This window comes from Microcaecilia unicolor, chromosome 9 (genome assembly GCF_901765095.1).
Source record: "Microcaecilia unicolor chromosome 9, aMicUni1.1, whole genome shotgun sequence".
Taxonomy (NCBI): Eukaryota; Metazoa; Chordata; class Amphibia; order Gymnophiona; family Siphonopidae; genus Microcaecilia; species Microcaecilia unicolor.
Window position 1 is genome coordinate 88,788,507 of NC_044039.1, and position 22,245 is coordinate 88,810,751.

Genomic DNA, 22,245 nt, shown 5'->3' on the forward strand with positions numbered 1-22,245 from the left:
CGCTTAGCGAGTTGTGTGCGTAAATTTTAATTAATGCCAATTAGTGCTGATAATCGCTTAACATCCATTTGACAGCGCTGATTAGCTAGTTAACCAATTAAGTTACGTTCATTGTTACAGAATACACTTCGATTTCCAAGCAGAAATTAAGGCGCAATATATAGAATCCGGCAGTAAATGCTAAGAGACCCATTTTATACCTGTAGGTATTTTAGCATTTAGCACGCACTAAGCTTTAGTAAAAGGGTCCCTTTGTGATTTAAGCTGTGACAATGTGCTGAAGTGGAAGACTCTCAAGAAAGCAAGGGAATTTCACAGATGCAACTTAATTTTAAAAAGAACTTAGGAACTATTTTATTTTTTTTTAACTGATAAGGGATATTACTACTAGTCATATACTTCTGAAATACCGCACAGACCACAACTATTCAAGATTCATTAAAAGAGTGGCTGTTGGGATACAATGAAATGAGGGACTGTGATACTCCAAACCTTTGGGCACATATAATTTTTAACCTATGCCAGATGTTTCCTAGCAGCAAACTAACACATAAAACATGTTTCAAATATGCTACATCTTTACTATCTACACCAGTGTTTTGAAAGTCATACCTGGAGTACTCCCTAGCCACTCTTGTTTTCAGGACATCCACAATAAATATGCATGAACTAGATTTCCAATACAATACATGCTCTGCATGGAAATCTGTCATGCTTAGTTAAGTGGGGGGATCCTGAAAGCCAGACTGCCTAGTGTGTATGCTAGGATCAGCTTGAGAAACACCGGTTAACACAAGGTATTTAGCAGTGCATAGGGTAAGTCACATAGCTTCTAGATACATTCCTACAGAGCTCATAATCCATTTGCAAGCTCAGAAAAGTAGTATGTTGAAAGTTTTATTTATTTAATTTTATTTATTGGGATTTATTAATCACCTATATGAAGAGATTCATCCAAGGCAGTGTACAGCTGGTACAGCTTCACATCAAATTACAGTTTTGCTAACAGCATAACAATAGTAAAATAACCAAGAATAAACTTATATACACTGTCAGCTAGCACATTTGCTTATTTCCGATCTGACGAAGAAGGGCAACCTTCGAAAGCTAATCAAGAAATGTATTAAGTTATGTCCAATAAAAAAGGTATCATCTTATTTTCTTTTCCATGTTTTATTTTGTTTGATTTCTATTGATAACCTTAAGAGTGGACTAACACGGCTACCACACTCCTCTACCAAGAATAAACATAAATACAAAAATTAGGTAAATTTGAAAACAGTAAATTGAAACCTAATAATAGATCTACCGTGAAACAGTATCAAAAATATACACATATATATAAATGAGTACAGGACATTTGATCAAATACTGGGCTACAAGTTTTCCAGCTATGAGCTGCAATCACAGCCTGGTCCAATCTCTAGGAGAATGTGCTAACTGTAAACAGAACAAAATGGGATGTCAGAATACTTCCATATAAATGTTAAGATGTCTCTCTTTAAAATAATTAGTGAAAGAGCTGTATTCCAAAACACCTAGAGAAGATAACAGACTTACTTGGCTCTTATGTAGCAGAAAGAAAAATCTTTTCGCTTACCTGCAGGATCATGTATAACTTGTTGATCTCCTGCCAGCTCGTCTCTTTCCAGCTTCACATCAGCCTGACAATTTTATACAACAAAAGGAAAGGAATATTGATGCTTTGGATTGTTTACACAATTAAACCAGCCACAAAAGCACCATACCCTTGCTAAAAAGTGGAGCACAGGGGCATCAAGCCCTAAGAATCAGGGTGTGGTGTTCTCGAGTAAAGAGGCATTGAATATTAGGACCTAAGGAAAGAAGATGAGTGGAGGAGTGGCTTAGTGGTTAGGGTGGTGGACTTTGGTACTGGGGAACTGAGGAACTGAGTTCGATTCCCACTTCAGGCACAGGCAGCTCCTTGTGACTCTGGGCAAGTCACTTAACCCTCCATTGCCCCATGTAAGCCGCATTGAGCCTGCCATGACTGGGAACAGCGCGGGGTACAAATGTAACAAAAAAAAACAAACAAACAAAAAAGATATTTTAAAAACTTCAAACTCCTCAAAACACTGAGTATCTCATTTTAAAAGAGCTTCACCTTTATTACTTAAATTAAAATAACTCCTGTCATAAAACGCCTAGCCACCTGCCTGGGGTTACCACACAGTCACTTAGAGGGTCTATCCCCAGCACAGCTCAGGTTTGTCTGCCCTGCCGCTTGTGTGCTACACTAGCACCCTCTTCCCACCAACTGGGTCACAACCGCCTCTGGGTGAGTCTCCCACTCTCAAATTATCCCCAGTGATGTCTAGGTTACTGGAGGCCACACTCTCAGTGGTCCCACGGTTCCCAGAAAGCACTCACAGACCCAACATACACACCACCAGGATTCTTCATCAGTCCAGACAAGCAGGGCAAACAAACAATTCTCATAAAAATATTGAACAGTGGACAGAAAAAGTGCAATCAGCAAACAATGAAATATGGATAAATTATAACACTAACTAAACTTTTTTTACTATCTAAGTAGTACCTGGGAAGATCAGGACATATAACTGTTCACTGAGCCTCAGCAAAGAGATCCTATGTTCTTTTCTTCCTGGATAAGACTGAAGCAACAGCCAGTAACTGCTGGGTAATTTCAAACTCCAGGCCAATCAGAGCCCAGAATAACAACATTCACCAAAAGCTGGCTGCATCACTACAGGCATTTCCTTTATCTGTGTTAACTACAGAAGGGAGAGGTCAGTTCTTTATAACAGTTTAAAACATAACATGCACCACCTGCTGGCCAAACTAAATGCACTTCAAGAATCAATAGGCTTAAAACACACTGTTTCTTCACAACTCCCAATTAAAGTCAGACTCACCTTCAAACTCTGTACCTTCATCTTCCATATTTTAAGTGGCTTAGCCCCTGACTACATGCAACACCTTTTAGAACTCCCTTCATGAAATGCTGTGCTTGGGACTCAAGATTACTTATCACTTCACATCCCAAACTGAACAAATCTAGTTTATAAGTCAGTTCATGCAGCAGATTTCACTGATCAGAGCACACAATGGAGGCACTCCTTACCTACACCCATTAAATGGCAACATAACTACCTGAAGTTCTGTAAAATTTTAAAAGCTTTCCTCTTTAAAAAATTCTATTAACAGAAAACGAACTCCCAACTCCTGGATTAACTAGTTCTGATGTTAATTTTGGTTTATAATGTTCCTCTTATCCCCATTCTTTAATTCTCTGTATACTTTACTTGATGTTCAGTTGCCCTTCATTTCTACTACCTACTACAATTGTATTATGATTAACCATCCTTATGCTGTTATTGTATCATAGATATCCTACTTTCTTGATGCTGTGAATAATCTCTGTGGTAAACCACACTGAACTCGAGAATTCTTGGGAAAATGTGGGATTAAATGCCATCTAATATAATAATTTGCTCCTTTAACGTTCGAATGTGTCTCACTGGGATCGTAACCTCTCCTGACGTCACTCTCCCACAGTCAGTGATGACAGCTGCGAGAGAGAGTGGAAACAGAGATTAACCTAAATGGCTTCCTCGCTTACAGTGGACTACATAGGCTCACTTCCACTTCTGTCTATTAAACCTCTTGGCTTTAGCAGCCAACCTCCTGCTCTACTCTCCTCCCCCTCCTCATTCATAGCGCCCCTCCGAGTTACACGCCTACGCTCCCCTTCAAGTTCTAGGACGCCCACCACCCTCCCCTTCAAGTTCCAGGACGCCCTCCCATCCTCCCCTTCAAGTTCCAGGATGCCCTCCCTCCCTCCCCTTCAAGTTGCAGGATGATGACGCCCCTCCCCTTCCCTCCGAGTTCCACGCTCCCCCTGTCCTCCGAGTTCAACGCGCCCACGCCTCTCTCCCCTGACATCACCGTTACCATTATGCGGTCAACATCAGAACCCGGAGGGGGGGGGGGAACATGCCTCACAGCAGACCCCCCCGCCCCCAAATGACTCACACACATCAACATCAGAACCTACAAAAAAACAAAAAAAGAAAACATGCCTCACAGCTGACCCCCCCCCCCCCAAATGACTCGCGTACGTCAACATCAGACCCCGCGAAAACACACAAAAAAAGCCTAACAGCTTATCCACCAACCCCCCACACTGACTAGCACACATTTGAACCAGCAAATAAACAAAAAAAGCCACAAGCCTGCCTGACGCCACTGACACGCTCAACAGTCGCCCTCCCGAAACAACCAACAGGTTGACAGCAAAAAAAAAAACGGCACAAGCCAGCCTAACGCCACTGACCCACGCAACGGCCTCCCTCCGGACTTCCCGCTGTGGCTCAAGCCTGCCTGCCTGGCGAATTAGCCGCCCTCGCGGTTAATGACTGACCACAAACGAAAGCGAAAAGCAACAAAGAATTAAAAAAAAACTTCAACGAAGCCCTTCTACGCTGCCACAACAAGTGTTGGACAAGGTACAGTTTTACACAAAAAAATTATGTCCATATCACACAGTGAATCTAAATGTGTCTCTCAAACAAAAAATGTGACTTACTCTGACACTCCACCTCTCTCATATACACAGTCACTCTCACACACACAATATCTCTCTCATACACTCTGTGACACAGTCACACTCTCTCTCTCTCTCTCAGACACACACACTCTCTCTCTCTCTCCACACATACCAGTAGGATAGGAAAAAAAACAGTTCTGCAAGCACCTGTGCCACCATAAAGACTGACTCCCCTATAAAGAAACAGAAGGTACAGCTTAATTTAACTAAAAAAACATTTTTAAAAATGAAAAGATGCCCTCACTCTCAATGTCTGTATCACTGACACCCCAGACAATAAAACATTCACTCTATTTGTCACAGACACAGTCTAACACTCATACACACTGACGGGCATAATCGAACACGAACGCCCATCTCCATGGGCGACTATCTCCGAAGACGGGTCCGTGAAGGGGTGGGACAGACCGCATTTTCGAAAAAGATGGGCGTCCATCTTTGCTTCGATAATATGGTTGGTGCCGGGCAAATGCATTGGATTTGGGCGGATTTGAGCTGGGCGGTATCGGTTTTCAGCGATAATGGAAACCGAAGCCGCCTAGCTCAAAAACGAACAACTCCAAGGCATTTGGTCATGGGAGGGGCCAGGATTCGTAGTGCACTGGTCCCCCTCACATGCCAGGACACCAACCGGGCACCCTAGGGGGCACTTGTAAAAAGTAAAAAAAAAAAAATTTAAAATACCTCCCAAGTCCATAGCTCCCTTCCCTTGGGTGCTGAGCCCCACAATCCCCCCCAAAATCCACTCCCCCACAACTCTACACCAATACCATTGCACTTATGGGTGAAGGGGGGCACCTAGTTGTGTGTACAGTGAGTTTTGGGGGCGGTTTGGAGGGCTCCCATTTACCAGCACAAGTGTAACAGGTGGGGGGGGGGGGGGGGGCCAGGGTCCACCTGCCTGAAGTCCACTGCACCCACTAACAACTGCTCCATGGACCTGCATACTGCTGTGATGGAGCTGGGTATGACATTTGAGGCTGGCATACAGGCTGGAAAAAAAAAGTTTTAAAGTTCTTTTTTTTTTTTGGTGGGAGGGGGTTAGTGATCACTGGGGGAGTCAGGGGAGGTCATCCCCGATTCCCTCCGGTGGTCATCTGGGCAGTTGGGGCACTTTTTGGGGACTTGTTCGTGAAAAAAAAAAAAAAAAAAGAGTCCAAAAAAAGCGGCCCAAATTCTCGCTACTGCCGCCCTTCTTTTTTCCATTATCGGCCGAGCGCGCCCATCTCTCGTCGACCGATAAACACGCCCCAGTCCCACCTTCACCACGCCTCCGACAAGCTCCCATCAATTTTGTTCGTTCCCGTGACAGACTGCAGTTGGAGGTGCCCAAAATCGGCTTTCGATTATATCGATTTGGGCGCCCATGAGAGAAAGGCGTCCATCTCCCGATTTGGGTCAAAATATGGGCGTCTCTCTTTTGAAAATAAGCTGCACTGTCTCTCTTTCTCTGACACACAGAGACACACAAGCCCAACACCACCCCCTCCAACCCCACCATCCATGCCTCCAACCCCCCCCCCCCCCAGGGAGTTCCCAAAAAACACCTCTATCACTAACACACACAGACACTCATTCAAACACCCCTCTCAACCCCCCCCCTCCCGCCACAAAACAAACACACATAAAAAAAACTCTCTGTCACACACACATGCACTCTCTTTCTCTCACATTCACACACACTCTCTCTCAAACATACACACTCCGAGGAAAACCTTGCTAGCGCCCGTTTCATTTGTGTCAGAAACGGGCCTTTTTTACTAGTAAATAAATAAATGAGTATAAGGTTCTGCTCTAAGAAGTGGAGCATGCAAGCCTAACAACTACAAATGAAGATACAGGGTACAAAAAAACTGGAGTGGTGGGCATTTTCTAAACAGCAGGGTGTGGCAGGAGCCAGGCCTAAAGGTATCATAGATGTATCTTCATATTTGGAAGTTATATCAATGTATATGACTTGGAAGATGCTTACTTTTAGCATCGTCTTCCGCCAGGGTCGCTTTACTCATACTACCCCTCTCCTCAAGTCGCTTCACTGGCTCCCTATCCGTTTTCGCATCCTGTTCAAACTTCTTCTACTAACCTATAAATGTACTCACTCTGCTGCTCCCCGGTATCTCTCCACACTCGTCCTTCCCTACACCCCTTCCCGTGCACTCCACTCCATGGATAAATCCTTCTTATCTGTTCCCTTCTCCACTACTGCCAACTCCAGACTTCGCGCCTTCTGTCTCGCTGCACCCTACGCCTGGAATAAACTTCCTGAGCCCCTACGTCTTGCCCCATCCTTTGCCACCTTTAAATCTAGACTGAAAGCCCACCTCTTTAACATTGCTTTTGACTCGTAACCACTTGTAACCACTCACCTCCACCTACCCTCCTCTCTACTACTACTACTATTTAGCATTTCTATAGCGCTACAAGGCGTATGCAGCGCTGCACAAATATAGAAGAAAGACAGTCCCTGCTCAAAGAGCTTACAATCTAATAGACAAAAAATAATCAAATCAATTAATGTGTACAGGAAGGAGGAGAGGAGGGTAGGTGGAGGTGAGTGGTTACAAGTGGTTACGAGTCAAAAGCAATGTTAAAGAGGTGGGCTTTCAGTCTAGATTTAAAGGTGGCCAAGGATGGGGCAAGACGTAGGGGCTCAGGACACAGACCGTAGAAGTCTTGCCCTCGGGGTTATGGCGGCGTCGGCAGCGAAAAGCGTGTTCTTCACTCGGCGCGCCTTCGGCCTTCCCTTCTGAAGCTCTGGTCCCGCCCTCATAGACGGTATATAGATGTTTTAGTTAGTTTTCTAATTGAACCATTTTTCAGTTACTTGTTGATGTTTGCTATTTGCACATTTTTGTTCAGTGTTCAATTTTTATGAGAATAAACAAAATTGTTTGTTTGCTTCTTTGGACTGATAAAGAATCCTGGTAGTTTGTGTGGTGGGTCTGTGAGTGCTTTCTGGGAACTGTGGGACCACTGGGAATGTGGTCCCAGTAACCTAGAAATCACTGGGGATAATTTGGGAGCAGGAGACTCACCCAGAGGCGGTTGTGACCCAGTCGGTGGGAGGACGGTGCTAGTACAGCACAAGTGGCAAGTGCAGACAGACCTGAGCTGTGCTCGGGATAGAGGCCATGGGGTAACCCCAGGCCTGTGGCTAGGTGTTTCGTGACAGTAAGGTTTGCCTTTTTGTGGATACCAAGATTCGTAACAGAGTGGACACCCCTGAGGGAGTGGAAAACATGAAAAAGAATCTGCAAAAGTAAGCAGAATTGTCTAATGTTTGGCAATTAAAATTCAATGCAAAGAAGTGCAGAGTGATACACTTAGGGAGTAGAAATCCAAGGAAAACATGCACAGACACAAAAAGGGACCTTGGGCTGATAGTATCTGAGGATCTGAAGGCGATGAAACAGTGTGACAAGGCGGTGGCTGTAGACAGAAATATACTAGGCTGCACAGCGCGAGGCATAATCAGCAGAAGAAAGGAGGTGTTGATGCCCCTATACAAGTCGGTGAGGCCCCACCTGGAGCACTGTGTTCAGTTTGGAGGTCGTATCTTGCTAAAGATGTAAGAAGACTTGAAGCGGTCCAGAGGAAGGCGACAAAAATGATATGGGGATTGCGCCAAAAGATACACGAAAAGAGACTGGAAGACCTGAATATGTATACCCTAGAGGAGAGGAGGGCCAAGGGAGATATGATACAGACATTTAAATACTTGAAAGGTATTACTATAGAAACAAACATTTTCCAAAGAAGGGAAAATGATAAAACTAGAGGACATGAATTGAGGCTGCAAGGTGGTAAACTTAGGAGTAATGTCAGAAAATTAGAGGGTGGTTGATGTCTGGAATGCCCTCCGAGGGAGGTAGTGGAGAAAAAAAGCTCTGGCGGAATTCAAAATGGTTTCTAATTAGAGATCCTCTGTGTTCATTCCAGAAAGTAGGATGGACACAGAGGATCTCTAATTAGAAAATGAGTGGTATAAAAAGAGAAAAATTAAAGGGCTGCATATGTCTTTGCATATCAAGTGGTGCTTAAATGGCAACTCTGGATGTATCAACTAAGGCTGCTGCTGGGCTGGCATGTATGATCCAAGTCCCGCATATAGCAATCCGGTTAGGAAACTGATAAAGGGGATGGGACAACTTCCCTATGAGGAAAGGCTAAAGCAGGTAGGGCTCTTCAGCTTGGAGAAAAGACAGCTGAGGGGAGATATGATAGAGGTCTATAAATTAATGAGTGGAGCAGAACGGGTAGACATGAATCGCTTGTTTACTCTTTCCAAAAATACTAGAACTAGAGGGCATGCAATGAAGCTACAAAGTAGTAAATTTAAAACAAATCGGAGAAACTATTTCTTCACTCAACATGTTGTTAAACTCTGGAATTTGTTGCCAGAGAATGTGGTAAAAGCAGTTAGCTTAGCAGGGTTTTAAAAAGGTTTGGATAACTTCCTAAAAGCAAATTCCATAAGCCATTATTAAGATGGACTTGGGGAAAATGCACTGCTTATTTCTAGGATAAGCAGCATAAAATGTACTGTTTTGAGATCATACAAGGTACCTGTAATCTCGATTGGCCACTGTTGGAAACAGGGTGCTGGGCTTGATGGACCTTCGATCTGTCACAGTATGACAACAATTATGTTCTTATGTATGTTCTTATGATGGGCTGCAGACAGCTTTGATGGAAACTACAGTAATTTGGAATGTGAGGATAGTGTCAAGCAGACTTTACAGTCTGTGTCCCGCAAATGACAAGATGGATTCAAATAAACTTTGATGGCAACTCCTGTAGTTGGAATATAAGGACAGAGCCAGGCGGACTTCTACGGTCTATGTACCAGAAACAACAAAGGAAGATCATGTTCAAGTATATAATATCATGTTCATTGTTGATTTAATCTAGAAATTGAGAATGAATGTGACTGGTAGGCAAACTGGATGCACCATTCAGGTCTTTAACTGCCATCACTTACTATGTTACAATGTTTGTCAATTGGTCCCTGTGGCAGGCTGTCCCAGATCACCTGCAGCGCTTCTTTGAGTTTGGTGATTGTTTATGGCTTTGAGTGGAGCTTATCATAGACCTCCAACATTGCTCCCTAGACAAATGTCTACGCCACTGTAACATCATTCACAGAAATCTGGTAACCCATTTTTTTTTCACACAATGGTAGTTTTACAGTGTAAACATTTTTGAACGCACGAAAATCACTGAGTGGTCATGCTAAAAAGTCTGTAACTCGCCATGTTTAAAGATAATCTCATCCCACTTAGCACATAAACAAATGGAACAGCAAATAAAGCTGTAAGATTTCACAATGAAATTCCAAGTGGTTGCTGAAAGTATAGCAAAAAGCTCTAGGGGGTTAGTTTTGTTGTTTTTTCTTGTTTTGCTGCTGCAAACAGAACCCATGTTCTCCACACGGCAAGGCAGAACACTACCACTGAGCCATGAGACTGGCCAACAGACCCTTCCTTCATTTTGAAGTCATACCTTTTATGTTAGGTGCTAGCTCAACACAGTTACAGAGTTAAATATTCGCCAGCCACTGATGAACGTTTAAGTACACTCACTGTAAATTTTCAGACTTTATATAGATACGAGGCCACAACTCTGTCTAAACAGTCACATACTATCCACATGGAAAAGAAAGCAAAGGAAAGGCAGGTTTTGAAATTATCAGGTTAGTGCCGAATAGCAAGCCCAAAGTAAACATATAGGACTAAATTCTACAAATTGCAACGAAAAATTAGCACTTAGCGCCATTCTATAAATGGCTTTTAAATTTAGGTGCTGGGAACCACAGTTATATTTAGGCACGGCCATTTACATCAACAAAACCTTGGTATAAATCCCCATGCCTAAATTAGGCATGGATCCCATTTATTCTATAACAACATGCGTAAATCCAAGGAACGCCCCTGATCTTCCCCAATCCTCCCAGGCCACGTCCATTTTTGGGATCCACACCTACATTTACGCATTTAAATTTTAGTTAAATCCTATTAGCAATAATTGCTTGTTAAGACCTCAATTATAGGCACTAGTTGGCTCATTATTCAATTAAATTGCATGAACAAATTGGGCATGTGTGCAATTTTTAGCTACTTCTAAACAATTTGGGGGATAATGGCACAGATGGTGACCACATTACACCTATACTCAGCACTGCTGACTAAAGGTTCAGTAGCTCTGAATATACGGAATAAGTTAAATATCATGGCTGGTATTTAATTTATTCCGATTGCTGCCAGTGCTAAATACTGACACGTGTGTGTTTTATGAGGTCAATATTCTTAGCATTGTGTTTGAGTAACCTGTAAACTAGAAGTTACCCATACAAAATGCTGGATTTATATTTTTTGCAATGACAAAGACTTACTGATCAATATTTATATTTAATTGATCAGTTTTTATCCTTAGAAAGCATGTCACCGTCCTATATGAATGAATTCATTAGTTGACCTACACGCAATGCTTCCGTGTCATCCAGAGAATATAGTGAATGATACATACCTGTAGCAGGTGTTCTCCGAGGACAGCAGGCTGATTGTTCTCACGACTGGGATGACGTCCGCGTCAGCCCCCACCAACCGGAAGAAGCTTCGCAGGCGGTCCGCACGCAGGGCACGCCCACCGGGCATGCGCGGCCGTCTTCCCGCCCGTGCGCGACCGTTCCCGCCAGTTGAATAACAAGCAAAAAGATGAAAACGCAACTCCAAAGGGGAGGAGGGAGGGTAGGTGAGAACAATCAGCCTGCTGTCCTCGGAGAACACCTGCTACAGGTATGTATCATTCACTTTCTCCGAGGACAAGCAGGCTGCTTGTTCTCACGACTGGGGTATCCCTAGCTCTCAGGCTCACTCAAAACAAGAACCCCGGTCAATTGAACCTCGCAACGGCGAGGATACAACAGAAATTGACCTATGAAGAACAACTAACTGAGAGTGCACCTGACCAGAATAAATGCGGGTCCTGGAGGGTGGAGTTGGATTTACACCCCAAACAGATTCTGCAGCACCGACTGCCCGAACAGACTGTCGCGTCGGGTATCCTGCTGGAGGCAGTAATGCGATGTGAATGTGTGGACAGATGACCACGTCGCAGCCTTGCAAATCTCTTCAATAGTGGCTGACTTCAAGTGGGCCACTGACGCTGCCATGGCTCTAACACTATGAGCCGTGACATGACCCTCAAGAGCCAGCCCAGCCTGGGCGTAAGTGAAGGAAATGCAATCTGCTAGCCAATTGGAGATGGTGCGTTTCCCGACAGCGACCCCTAGCCTGTTAGGGTCGAAAGAAATAAACAATTGGGCGGACTGTCTGTGGGGCTGTGTCCGCTCCAAGTAGAAGGCCAATGCTCTCTTGCAGTCCAATGTGTGCAACTGACGTTCAGCAGGGCGGGTATGCGGCCTGGGGAAGAATGTTGGCAAGACAATTGACTGGTTAAGATGGAACTCCGACACCACCTTCGGCAGGAACTTTGGGTGGGTGCGGAGCACTACTCTGTTGTGATGGAATTTGGTATATGGAGCATGAGCTACTAGGGCTTGAAGCTCACTGACCCTACGAGCTGAAGTAACTGCCACCAAGAAAATGACCTTCCAGGTCAAGTACTTCAGATGGCAGGTATTCAGTGGCTCAAAAGGAGGTTTCATCAGCTGGGTGAGGACGACGTTGAGATCCCATGACACTGTAGGAGGCTTGATAGGGGGCTTTGACAAAAGCAAGCCTCTCATGAATCGAACGACTAAAGGCTCTCCAGAGATGGCTTTACCCTCCACACGATAATGGTAAGCACTAATCGCACTAAGGTGATTCCTTACTGAGTTGGTCTTGAGGCCAGACTCTGATAAGTGCAGAAGGTATTCAAGCAGGTTCTGTGCAGGGCAAGAACGAGGTTCTAGGGCCTTGCTCTCACACCAAACGACAAACCTCCTCCACTTGAAAAAGTAACTCTTTTTAGTGGAATCCTTCCTAGAGGCAAGCAAGACACGGGAGACACCCTCAGACAGACCCAACGCAGTGAAGTCTACGCCCTCAACATCCAGGCCGTGAGAGCCAGGGACTGAAGGTTGGGGTGCAGCAACGCCCCGTCGTTCTGCGAGATGAGAGTCGGAAAACACTCCAATCTCCACGTTTCTTCTGAGGACAACTCCAGAAGAAGAGGGAACCAGATCTGACGGGGCCAAAAGGGCGCTATCAGAATCATGGTGCCGTGGTCTTGTTTGAGCTTCAGTAAGGTCTTCCCCACCAAAGGTATGGGAGGATAAGCATACAGGAGGCCGGTCCCCCAATGGAGGAGAAAGGCATCCGACGCTAGTCTGCCGTGTGCCTGTAGTCTGGAACAGAACAGAGGCAGCTTGTGGTTGGTCTGAGAGGCGAAAAGGTCCACCGAGGGGGTGCCCCACTCTCGGAAGATCTTGCGTACCACTCTGGAATGAAGCGACCACTCGTGCGGTTGCATGACTCTGCTCAGTCTGTCGGCCAGACTGTTGTTTACACCTGCCAGGTATGTGGCTTGGAGGAGCATGCCGAACTGACGAGCCCAATGCCACATGCCGACGGCTTCCTGACACAAGGGGCGAGATCCGGTGCCCCCCTGCTTGTTGGTGTAATACATTGCAACCTGATTGTCTGTCCGAATTTGGATAATTTGGTAGGACAGCCGATCTCTGAAAGCCTTCAGTGCGTTCCAGATCGCTCGGAGCTCCAGGAGGTTGATCTGCAAATCCCTTTCCTGGAGGGACCACCGACCCTGGGTGTGAAGCCCATCGACATGAGCTCCCCACCCCAGGCGAGATGCATCCGACGTCAGCACTTTCGTGGGCTGCGGAATTTGGAATGGACGTCCCAGGGTCAGATTGGTCCTGATGGTCCACCAGAGCAGTGAAATGCGGCAACTGGTGGAGAGGCGGATGACCATCTTCTAGATTCCCGGTGGCCTGAAACCACTGGGAAGCTAGGGTCCATTGAGCAGATCTCATGTGAAGACGAGCCATGGGAGTCACATGAACTGTGGAGGCCATATGACCCAGAAGTCTCAACATCTGCCGAGCTGTGACCTGCTGAGACGCTCTGGTCTGCGAAGCCAGGGCTAGGAGGTTGTTGGCCCTCGCTTCGGGAAGGAAGGCCTGAGCCGTCTGGGTATTCAGCAGAGCTCCTATGAATTCCAGAGACTGTGTTGGCTGGAGATGGGACTTTGGGTAATTTATCACAAACCCCAGCAGCTCCAGAAGTTGAATAGTGCACTGCATAGACCGGAGGGCTCCTGCCTCCGAGGTGCTCTTGACCAGCCAATCGTCGAGATATGGGAACACGTGCACTCCCAGCTTGCTTAGGTAGGCCGCTACCACCACGAGGCACTTTGTAAACACTCGTGGGGCAGAGGCGAGCCCAAAGGGCAGCACACAATACTGAAAGTGCCGTGCGCCCAGGCGGAATCTGAGATACTGTCTGTGAGCTGGCAGTATTGGGATGTGAGTGTATGCGTCCTTTAAATCCAGGGAACATAGCCAATCGTTTTTCTGAATCATTGGCAGAAGGGTGCCCAAGGAAAGCATCCTGAACTTTTCTTTGACCAGGAATTTGTTCAGGCCTCTCAGGTCTAGGATGGGACGCATCCCCCCCGTTTTCTTTTCCACAAGGAAGTACCTGGAATAGAATCCCTGCCCTTCTTGCCCGGGTGGTACGGGCTCGACCGCATTGGCGCTGAGAAGGGCGGAGAGTTCCTCTAAAAGTACCTGCTTGTGATGGGAGCTGAAGGATTGAGCTCCCAGAGGACAATTTGGTGGCAGGGAGGCCAAATTCAGGGCGTATCCGCACCGCACTATTTGGAGAACCCACTGGTCGGAGGTTATGAGAGGCCACCTTTGGTGAAAAAATTTTAACCTCCCTCCGACCGGCCGACCGTCCGGTACGGACACTTTGAGGGCGGCTATGTTCCCGTGGATCCAGTCAAAAGCCCGTCCCCGGCTTTTGCTATGGAGGCGCAGGGGGCTGCTTAGGCGCACGCTGTTGACGAGAACGAGCGCGCTGGGGCTGTCCCTGTGCCTGACGAGGCCTTCGGGCCGGCTGGGTGTACCTACGCTTTGCAAAAGAATAGGGCACAGCCTGCCGGGCCCGGGAAAAACGTCCACCTGCTGAGGTGGATGCTGAAGGCGCCCGGTGGGAGAGCTTGTCGAGGGCGGTTTCCCGCTGATGCAGTTGGTCCACCAGCTGCTCGACCTTCTCACCAAAAATATTATCCCCCCGGCAAGGGACTTTGGCCAGTCTCTGCTGGGTGCGGTTGTCCAGGTCAGAGGCACGCAGCCATGAGAGCCTGCGCATCACTATACCTTGGGCCGCAGCACGAGATGCCACGTCACAGGTGTCATAGATACCCCTGGACAGGAACTTTCTGCACGCCTTCAGCTGCCTGACCACCTCCTGATAAGGCCTGGACTGCTCCGGCGGGAGCTTATCGACCAGGTCCGCCAGCTGCTTCACATTGTTCTGCATGTGGATGCTCGTATAGAGCTGGTACGACTGGATGCGGGTCACGAGCATGGAGGATTGGTAGGCCTTCCTCCCAAACGAGTCCAGAGTGCGAGACTCCCGCCCCGGGGGCGCCGAGGCGGTATCCCTCGAACTCCGTGCCCTCGAGAGCAGAATCCACGACCGCCGACTCATGGGGCAATTGGGGCCGCATTAACTCTGGGTCCGAGTGGATTCTGTACTGGGACTCTGCTTTCTTGGGAATGATGGGATTAGATAGTGGTCTCATCCAGTTCCGAAGCAGTGTCTCCTTGAGGACATTGTGCAACGGTACCGTGGAGGACTCTCTAGGTGGTGATGGATAGTCGAGGACCTCGAGCATCTCAGCCCTCGGCTCATCCACAGAGACCACGGGGAAGGGAATGCAAATAGACATGTCCCTTACAAAGGAGGCAAAGGAGAGGCTCTCAGGGGGCGAGAGCTTCCTCTCTGTTGAAGGCGTGGGGTCCGAGGGAAGACCCGCAGACTCCTCTGAGGAGAAATATCTGGGGTCCTCCTCTTCCCCCCACGAGGCCTCTTCCTCGGTATCGGACATGAGCTCATGTAGCTGAGTCCTTAACCGGGCCCGGCTCGACGTCGAGGCACCGAGGCCTCGGTGTCGTCGAGCGGTGGACTCCCGCGCCGGCGGGGACGAAGCTCCCTCCATCGACGTCGACGGGGACTCCACCTGCGTGGCGGTCGAGACCGGCGCCGCAAGCGGCGGCGGTGTCGACGACCTCGGCACCGGGCTAGAGCTCGCCGTCGCCACAGTCAACGGCGCCGAGGGCGCAAGCACCCCCGGCGCCGGCACAGCCTGGCGCATCAGCCCTTCCAGGATCCCCGGAAGGATGGCTCGGAGGCACTCGTCCAGGCCCGCTGCCGGGAAAGACGGGGGGGCCGGTAGAGGCGTCGGTGCCGGAAGCTGGTCGGGTCCAGGAGACTGCACCGAAGTGCTTGGACCCTGACGTGTCGGTACCTCCACTACCGAGGGGGACCTTTCCTCTCGACGCGGACGTTTCGGCGTCGACTCCTCTCCGGTACCGAGAGCCGGATGCATGGAAGGCGACCGATGACGGTGCTTTTTAGATTTCTTGCGGTGCCCGTCATCGGTGCCAGGTGGCATGGAGGAGGAGGAGGTCGATCCCCCTCGGTCCCGAGGAACCGGGTCAGACAGGGTTCGGTCCTGAGGGCCATGGGCCGAGGGAGTGACCGGGGCCGATTGCCCACGCGGCCTCTCACCCCTACCCTCGCCGGAGGACCGGCGGGCCGACGGGACCTGTGCTCCTGGGGTCGATGCCATCGGTGCCGATTTCTCGGGCATCGATACCGGTACCGAAGAACCGGCCTTCGATACCGATGCCGTCGAGGTCGACGTCGAGGGGCCGGCGCAAGTTCCAAAAAGACGGTCCCGCAGAACTTGCCTCGCAACCTGAGTCCGTTTCCGGAGACCAAGACACAGAGAACACGACTTGATATTGTGCTCTGGCCCGAGGCACTGGAGGCACCAAGCGTGGGTGTCGGTCTGCGAGATCGGCCGGCCGCACCGACCACACTTCTTAAATCCACTCGGGACCTTCGAGGACATCGACGAAAAAATCGCGTCGGCGAAGTTAAAGTCGTCGATGGTGGCGGTAATCACACCCCGAAAAAGTAATCGACCGCGCGGCCACAAGGCCGCAGCGCGACGCCCCCGCTCGAAAACGAGGGAAAAATAGAGCGCGTGCTCTTTTTTTTTTTTTTTTGAAAAGAAAATCGGAGCGCGCAGCAATCAAACTAAATGAAAAATAAACAGAATTCGCGTAAACGCGACGGCTTTCCGGGGCTGACGAAGAGAGAGCGGCGGGAACGGTCGCGCACGGGCGGGAAGACGGCCGTGCATGCGCGGTAGGCGTGCCCTGCGTGCGGACCGCCCGCGAAGCTTCTTCCGGTTGGTGGGGGCTGACGCGGACGTCACCCCAGTCGTGAGAACAAGCAGCCTGCTTGTCCTCGGAGAACTCATTTTACATTTCCCCAGTTACAGAAATATATCTTACAAAACAATCCACCATCTTATCAATGCACCAAAATCTGGAATTCTCTTTCCAAGCAAATTAAATATACTAGTGATTATGGTTTTTTTCGTAATTTAATGAAAACTTAAGCTTTTTAGCTCAATCTTCAACAATGTTAGAACTCGGTGCTAAATATTATTTAGTTCATGTCACGAAACGCCTAGCCACCCGCCTAAGACTAAGCCTGTGGCCACTTAGAGGGAGGGTCTATCCCACAACAGCTCAGGTCTGCCTGTACCTGGGCATGTGCTCTACACTAGCACCCTCCTCCCACCGACTGGGTCCCAACTGCCTCTGGGCAAGTCTCCCTCTCTCAAGGTATCCCCCAGTGATTTCTAGGTTGCTGGGGCCACACTCCCAGTGGTCCCACAGCTCCTAGAAAGCACTCACAGATTCAACCTACAAACCACCAAGATTCTTAGTCAGTCCAGACAAACAGAGGCAATAAACTAAAAATGTTTATTGTCATGAAAAATTAGAACAATGAACAGAAAAGGTGCAATCAGCAAACAATAACAGGTAACTGCAATATGGATCAATTATAACACTATTTAAACATTTGTTTACAATCCAGATAGTACCTGGGGAGTTCAGGACATATAGCTGCTCACAGGTTATCAAATATAACTTTTCACAAGGCCTCAGCAAAGAGATCTTGGTCCTTAGTGGAGCGTATGATCTGGTGAGGGACGTTATGGTACTGGGGCCACTTGATAACAGTGATCATAATATTTTTGATATCAACCTTGAAGTTAACTATACACAGGAAGTCAAATACATTAGCATTTAACTTTAAAAAAGGAGACTATGATAAAATGAGAAGAACGGTTAAAAAAAAAAAAAACTTAGGGGGACAACTGAGAGGGTGAAAACTGTACAACAGGCATGGACGCTGTTCAAAAATACCATCCTGGAGGCCCAGGCCAAACATATTCTGCGAATTAGAAAAGAAAGACGGAAGTCCAAAAGACAGCCGGCGTGGTTGAAAAGTGAGGTGAAGGAAGCTATTAGGGCGAAAAGAAACGCCTTCAAAAAATGGAAGGAATCGTCTGAAAATAACAAGAAGCAGCATAAGGAGTGTCAAAACAAATGCAAGGTGCAGATAAAGAAGGCCAAGAGGGATTATGAAAAAAGATAGCATTAGAGGCAAAAAAAACATAGCAAACATTTTTTTCGGTATATTAAAAGCAGGAAGCCAGCAAAAGAATCAGTTGGGCTGCTGGATGACCGAGGGGTAAAAGGGGTGATCAAGGAAGATAAAGACGTAGCAGAGAGATTGAATGAATTCTTTGTTTCCGTCTTCACCGAGGAAGATTTGGGTGGGATACCGGTGTCGGAAATGGTATTTCAAGCGGACGAGTCAGAGAAACTTACTGACTTCACAGTAAACCTGGAGGACGTAATGGGGCAATTCAGCAAACTGAAGAGTAGCAAATCTCCTGGACCAGATGGTATTCATCCTAGAGTAGTGATAGAACTGAAAAATGAGCTTGCGGAGCTACTGTTAGTGATATGCAATTTATCCTTAAAATCGAGCGTGGTACCGGAAGATTGGAGGGTGGCCAATGTAACGCCGATTTTTTAAAAAGGTTCCAGGGGAGATCCGGGAAATTATAGACTGGTGAGTCTGACGTCGGTGCCGGGAAAAATGGTAGAGGCTATTATTAAAAACAAAATTACAGATCACATCCAAGGACATGGATTACTGAGACCAAGTTAACATGGCTTTTGTGTGGGGAAATCTTGCCTGACCAATTTACTTCAATTCTTTGAAGGAGTAAACATGTGGACAAAGGGGAGCCGTAAACCGTAGCGAGTGCTCTAGAGCTCTTTCCCCCAAGATAAATCATTTCTTGTAACATATCTGGATTTTCAAAAGGCGTTTGACAAGGTACCTCATGAAAGGCTACAGAGGAAATTGGAGGGTCATGGGATAGGAGGAAATGTCCTATTGTGGATTAAAAATTGGTTGAAGGATAGGAAACAGAGAGTGGGGTTAAATGGGCAGTATTCACAATGGAGAAGGGTAGTTAGTGGGGTTCCTCAGGGGTCTGTGCTAGGACCGTTGCTTTTTAATATATTTATAAATGATTTAGAGATGGGAGTAACTAGCGAGGTAATTAAATTTGCTGATGACACAAAGTTATTCAAAGTCGTTAACTCACGACAGGATTGTAAAATATTACAGAAGGACCTTACGAGACTGGGAGGCTAAATCGCAGATGACATTTAATGTGAACAAGTGCAAGGTGATGCATGTGGGAAAAAAGAACCCGAATTATAGCTACGTCATGCAAGGTTCCACGCTAGGAGTTATGGACCAAGAAAGCGATCTGGGTGTCGTCGTTGATAATACACTGAAACTTTCTGCTCAGTGTGCTGCTATGGCTAGGAAAGTGAATAGAATGTTGGGTATTATTAAGAAAGGTATGGAAAACAGGTGTGAGGATGTTATAATGCCGTTGTATCACTCCATGGTGCGACCACACCTTGAATATTGTGTTCAATTCTGGTCGCTGCATCTCAAGAAAGATAAAGTAGAATTGGAAAAGGTGCAGCGAAGGACGACTAAAATGATAGCGGGGATGGGACGACTTCCTTATGAAGAAAGACTAAGGAGGCTAGGGCTTTTCAGCTTGGAGAAGAGACGGCTGAGGGGAGACATGTTAGAGGTATATAAAATAATGAGTGGAGTGGAACAGATGGATATGAAGCGTCTGTTCACGCTTTCCAAAAATACTAGGACTAGGGGGCATGCGATGAAACTACAGTGTAGTAAATTTAAAACAAATCGGAGAAAATGTTTCTTCACCCAACGCATAATTAAACTCTGGAATTCATTGCCAGAGAACATGGTGAAGGTGGTTAGCTTGGCAGAGTTTAAAAAGGGGTTAGACGGTTTCCTAAAGGACAAGTCCATGAGAGTGGAGGAGTGGCCTAGTGGTTAGGGTGGTGGACTTTAGTCTTGGGGAACTGAGGAACTGAGTTCGATTCCCACTTCAGGCACAGGCAGCTCCTTGTGACTCTGGGCAAGTCACTTAACCCTCCATTGCCCCATGTAAGCCGCATTCAGCCTGCCATGAGTGGGAGAGCGCAGGGTACAAATGAAACAAAAAAAATAAAATAAACCACTACTAAATGGACTTGGGAAAAATCCACAATTCCAGGAATAACATGTATAGAATGTTTGTACGTTTGGGAAGCTTGCCAGGTGCCCTTGGCTTGGATTGGCCGCTGTCGTGGACAGGATGCTGGGCTTGATGGACCCTTGGTCTTTTCCCAGTGTGGCATTACTTATGTACTTATCTTTCTCTCTCTTCTCCCTGGCTAAGACTGGAGAAAAAGCCAGTACATCCTAGCTGAATTTGAACTCCTGGGCCAATCAGAGCCCAGAACAAACATTTTTTTAAAAAGAAGCTGGCCACACCACTGCAGGTTAACTTCTTCTCTGTGTTAACCTAAAGAAGGAACAGTCATTTCTCTGTAACAGCTTTAAACATAAACATGCACTACCTGCTGGCCAAACTAGAGAAATACACTTCATGAAATATTCTTGTAATTCATATGCTGGAAATTTCACCATTTTGCCACAGTACCTTATATTTCATTTCTTCCGGACGTCCTACTGAATTTGCTCCTATCGCAATCTACATAATATTTTTTATGATGTATTCTTTAAATGAAAGGCTATTTCTTTTATGTTTATATAGTAAGCCACATTGAACCTGAGTTCCACTTGGGCTAATGTGGGATAGAAATGCCATAAATAAATAAATTTAAACTCTACAGGTATCACTGCCTTTAAATTCCAGGTGCAGTGCTTTTACATTCAAGCTATATGGGATATTCAGTGCCAGCTGTTACCCAGATATAAAGCAGACTGTCACTGCCGCTGAGTACTGCTAACATTCAGGGCCCATAATCAGGTAGCTTCCTGGTCAATTCAGGGCAGTCATATAACTGTCCTGAGTTAATCAGGTAGCTTATTTGTGTACTAGTACTGAATGTCAGCAGTACATGATTAACTTTCAGTTTTGCTCCCAGACAGTCCTGGTGCTATCCAGACAGGGCCAGGGTGGCCAGAGATGATTGTCAGTTTAATTATCTGGATAACGCTGATGAAAATGTAGGTTTGAGCCCAGTCACTTTGATTTATCTGGGTAGCAGCTACTGCTACCCAGATAAATCCTTTTGAATATCAGGCCCACAAATTTTAACTGGACAATTCATCTAATTAAAATATAACCAATAACTTAGGGAGTGGTAACAGACATAACAGGGTAGAGTGACAATCATTTTCACAACGCAGTCAGCACCCAGGCTTTTAGAAAATAGTCTCATGGAGGGCCTACAGCGAGGGGAGGGGGAGAGGGTGTAGTAAGTGAGCGGCCCTAGGGGGGGAACTGGGTTTTATGTCAGGGGCGGGCCTTGCTCAGGGAGGGGGTGGATAGGCTTGAGGCAGCAGCAGAGGGTGGGGGTCGCAGTTTTGATTTTCAGTTTTGGCCAAAACCGAGCAGCGAATTTTGGCTGTGGATTCGGTTTCAGTTGGAACCAAAAACACTTGTTTCAGTGCGCCTCTAGTCAGCTGAATACAAGTTAATGGATAATTTTAATTGGATTGCATGCCACTGAACATCATCCCAATATAATTTTATCTTTTTGGACTATATCACTACAAATACACTAGTCCCAAAATTAGCCCCCAAATTAGCATATTTCTACTTCAGTGATCTATATTGTATATTATGCTTTAAAAACCTTGTTGGCTTACTTCATAAAATCACTTACCATGGAAGCTGGATGATCTGTGGCAAGACCAAAATCTCCGATTTTCACATGATCATCTGAATCCAAAAAAATATTTACTGGCTTCAAATCTCGGTGAATCATCCCCTGACAAATACAAGAGAGATAGTGACCAGAAGGAATGGCCCAGGACATGGTCAAACAACAAACCTGGGATCAATTTTCAAGAGCTGAGTCCAGGAAATTTTTTGATTGAAGGGAAAGTAACCACTACTTTTAAAAGGTTAGAATGTCCATGTCTGAGGGAATAGATATAGATCTCAAGTTTAGAGGA

At 46.6% G+C, this 22,245-nt stretch overlaps 1 protein-coding gene across 1 annotated transcript in view; it reads right to left on the minus strand.

Moving 5' to 3' along the window:
* The window catches only part of EIF2AK4 (eukaryotic translation initiation factor 2 alpha kinase 4), a 285,849-nt gene that overhangs the window by 150,534 nt on the left and 113,070 nt on the right, over positions 1-22,245 (minus strand). The window contains exons 16-17 of the mRNA XM_030213680.1: positions 21,954-22,058; positions 1,601-1,664 (exon numbers count right to left, since the gene is read on the minus strand). Coding sequence (XP_030069540.1) covers positions 1,601-1,664; positions 21,954-22,058 — 169 coding nt within the window. The remainder of the gene's footprint in view (positions 1-1,600; positions 1,665-21,953; positions 22,059-22,245) is intronic.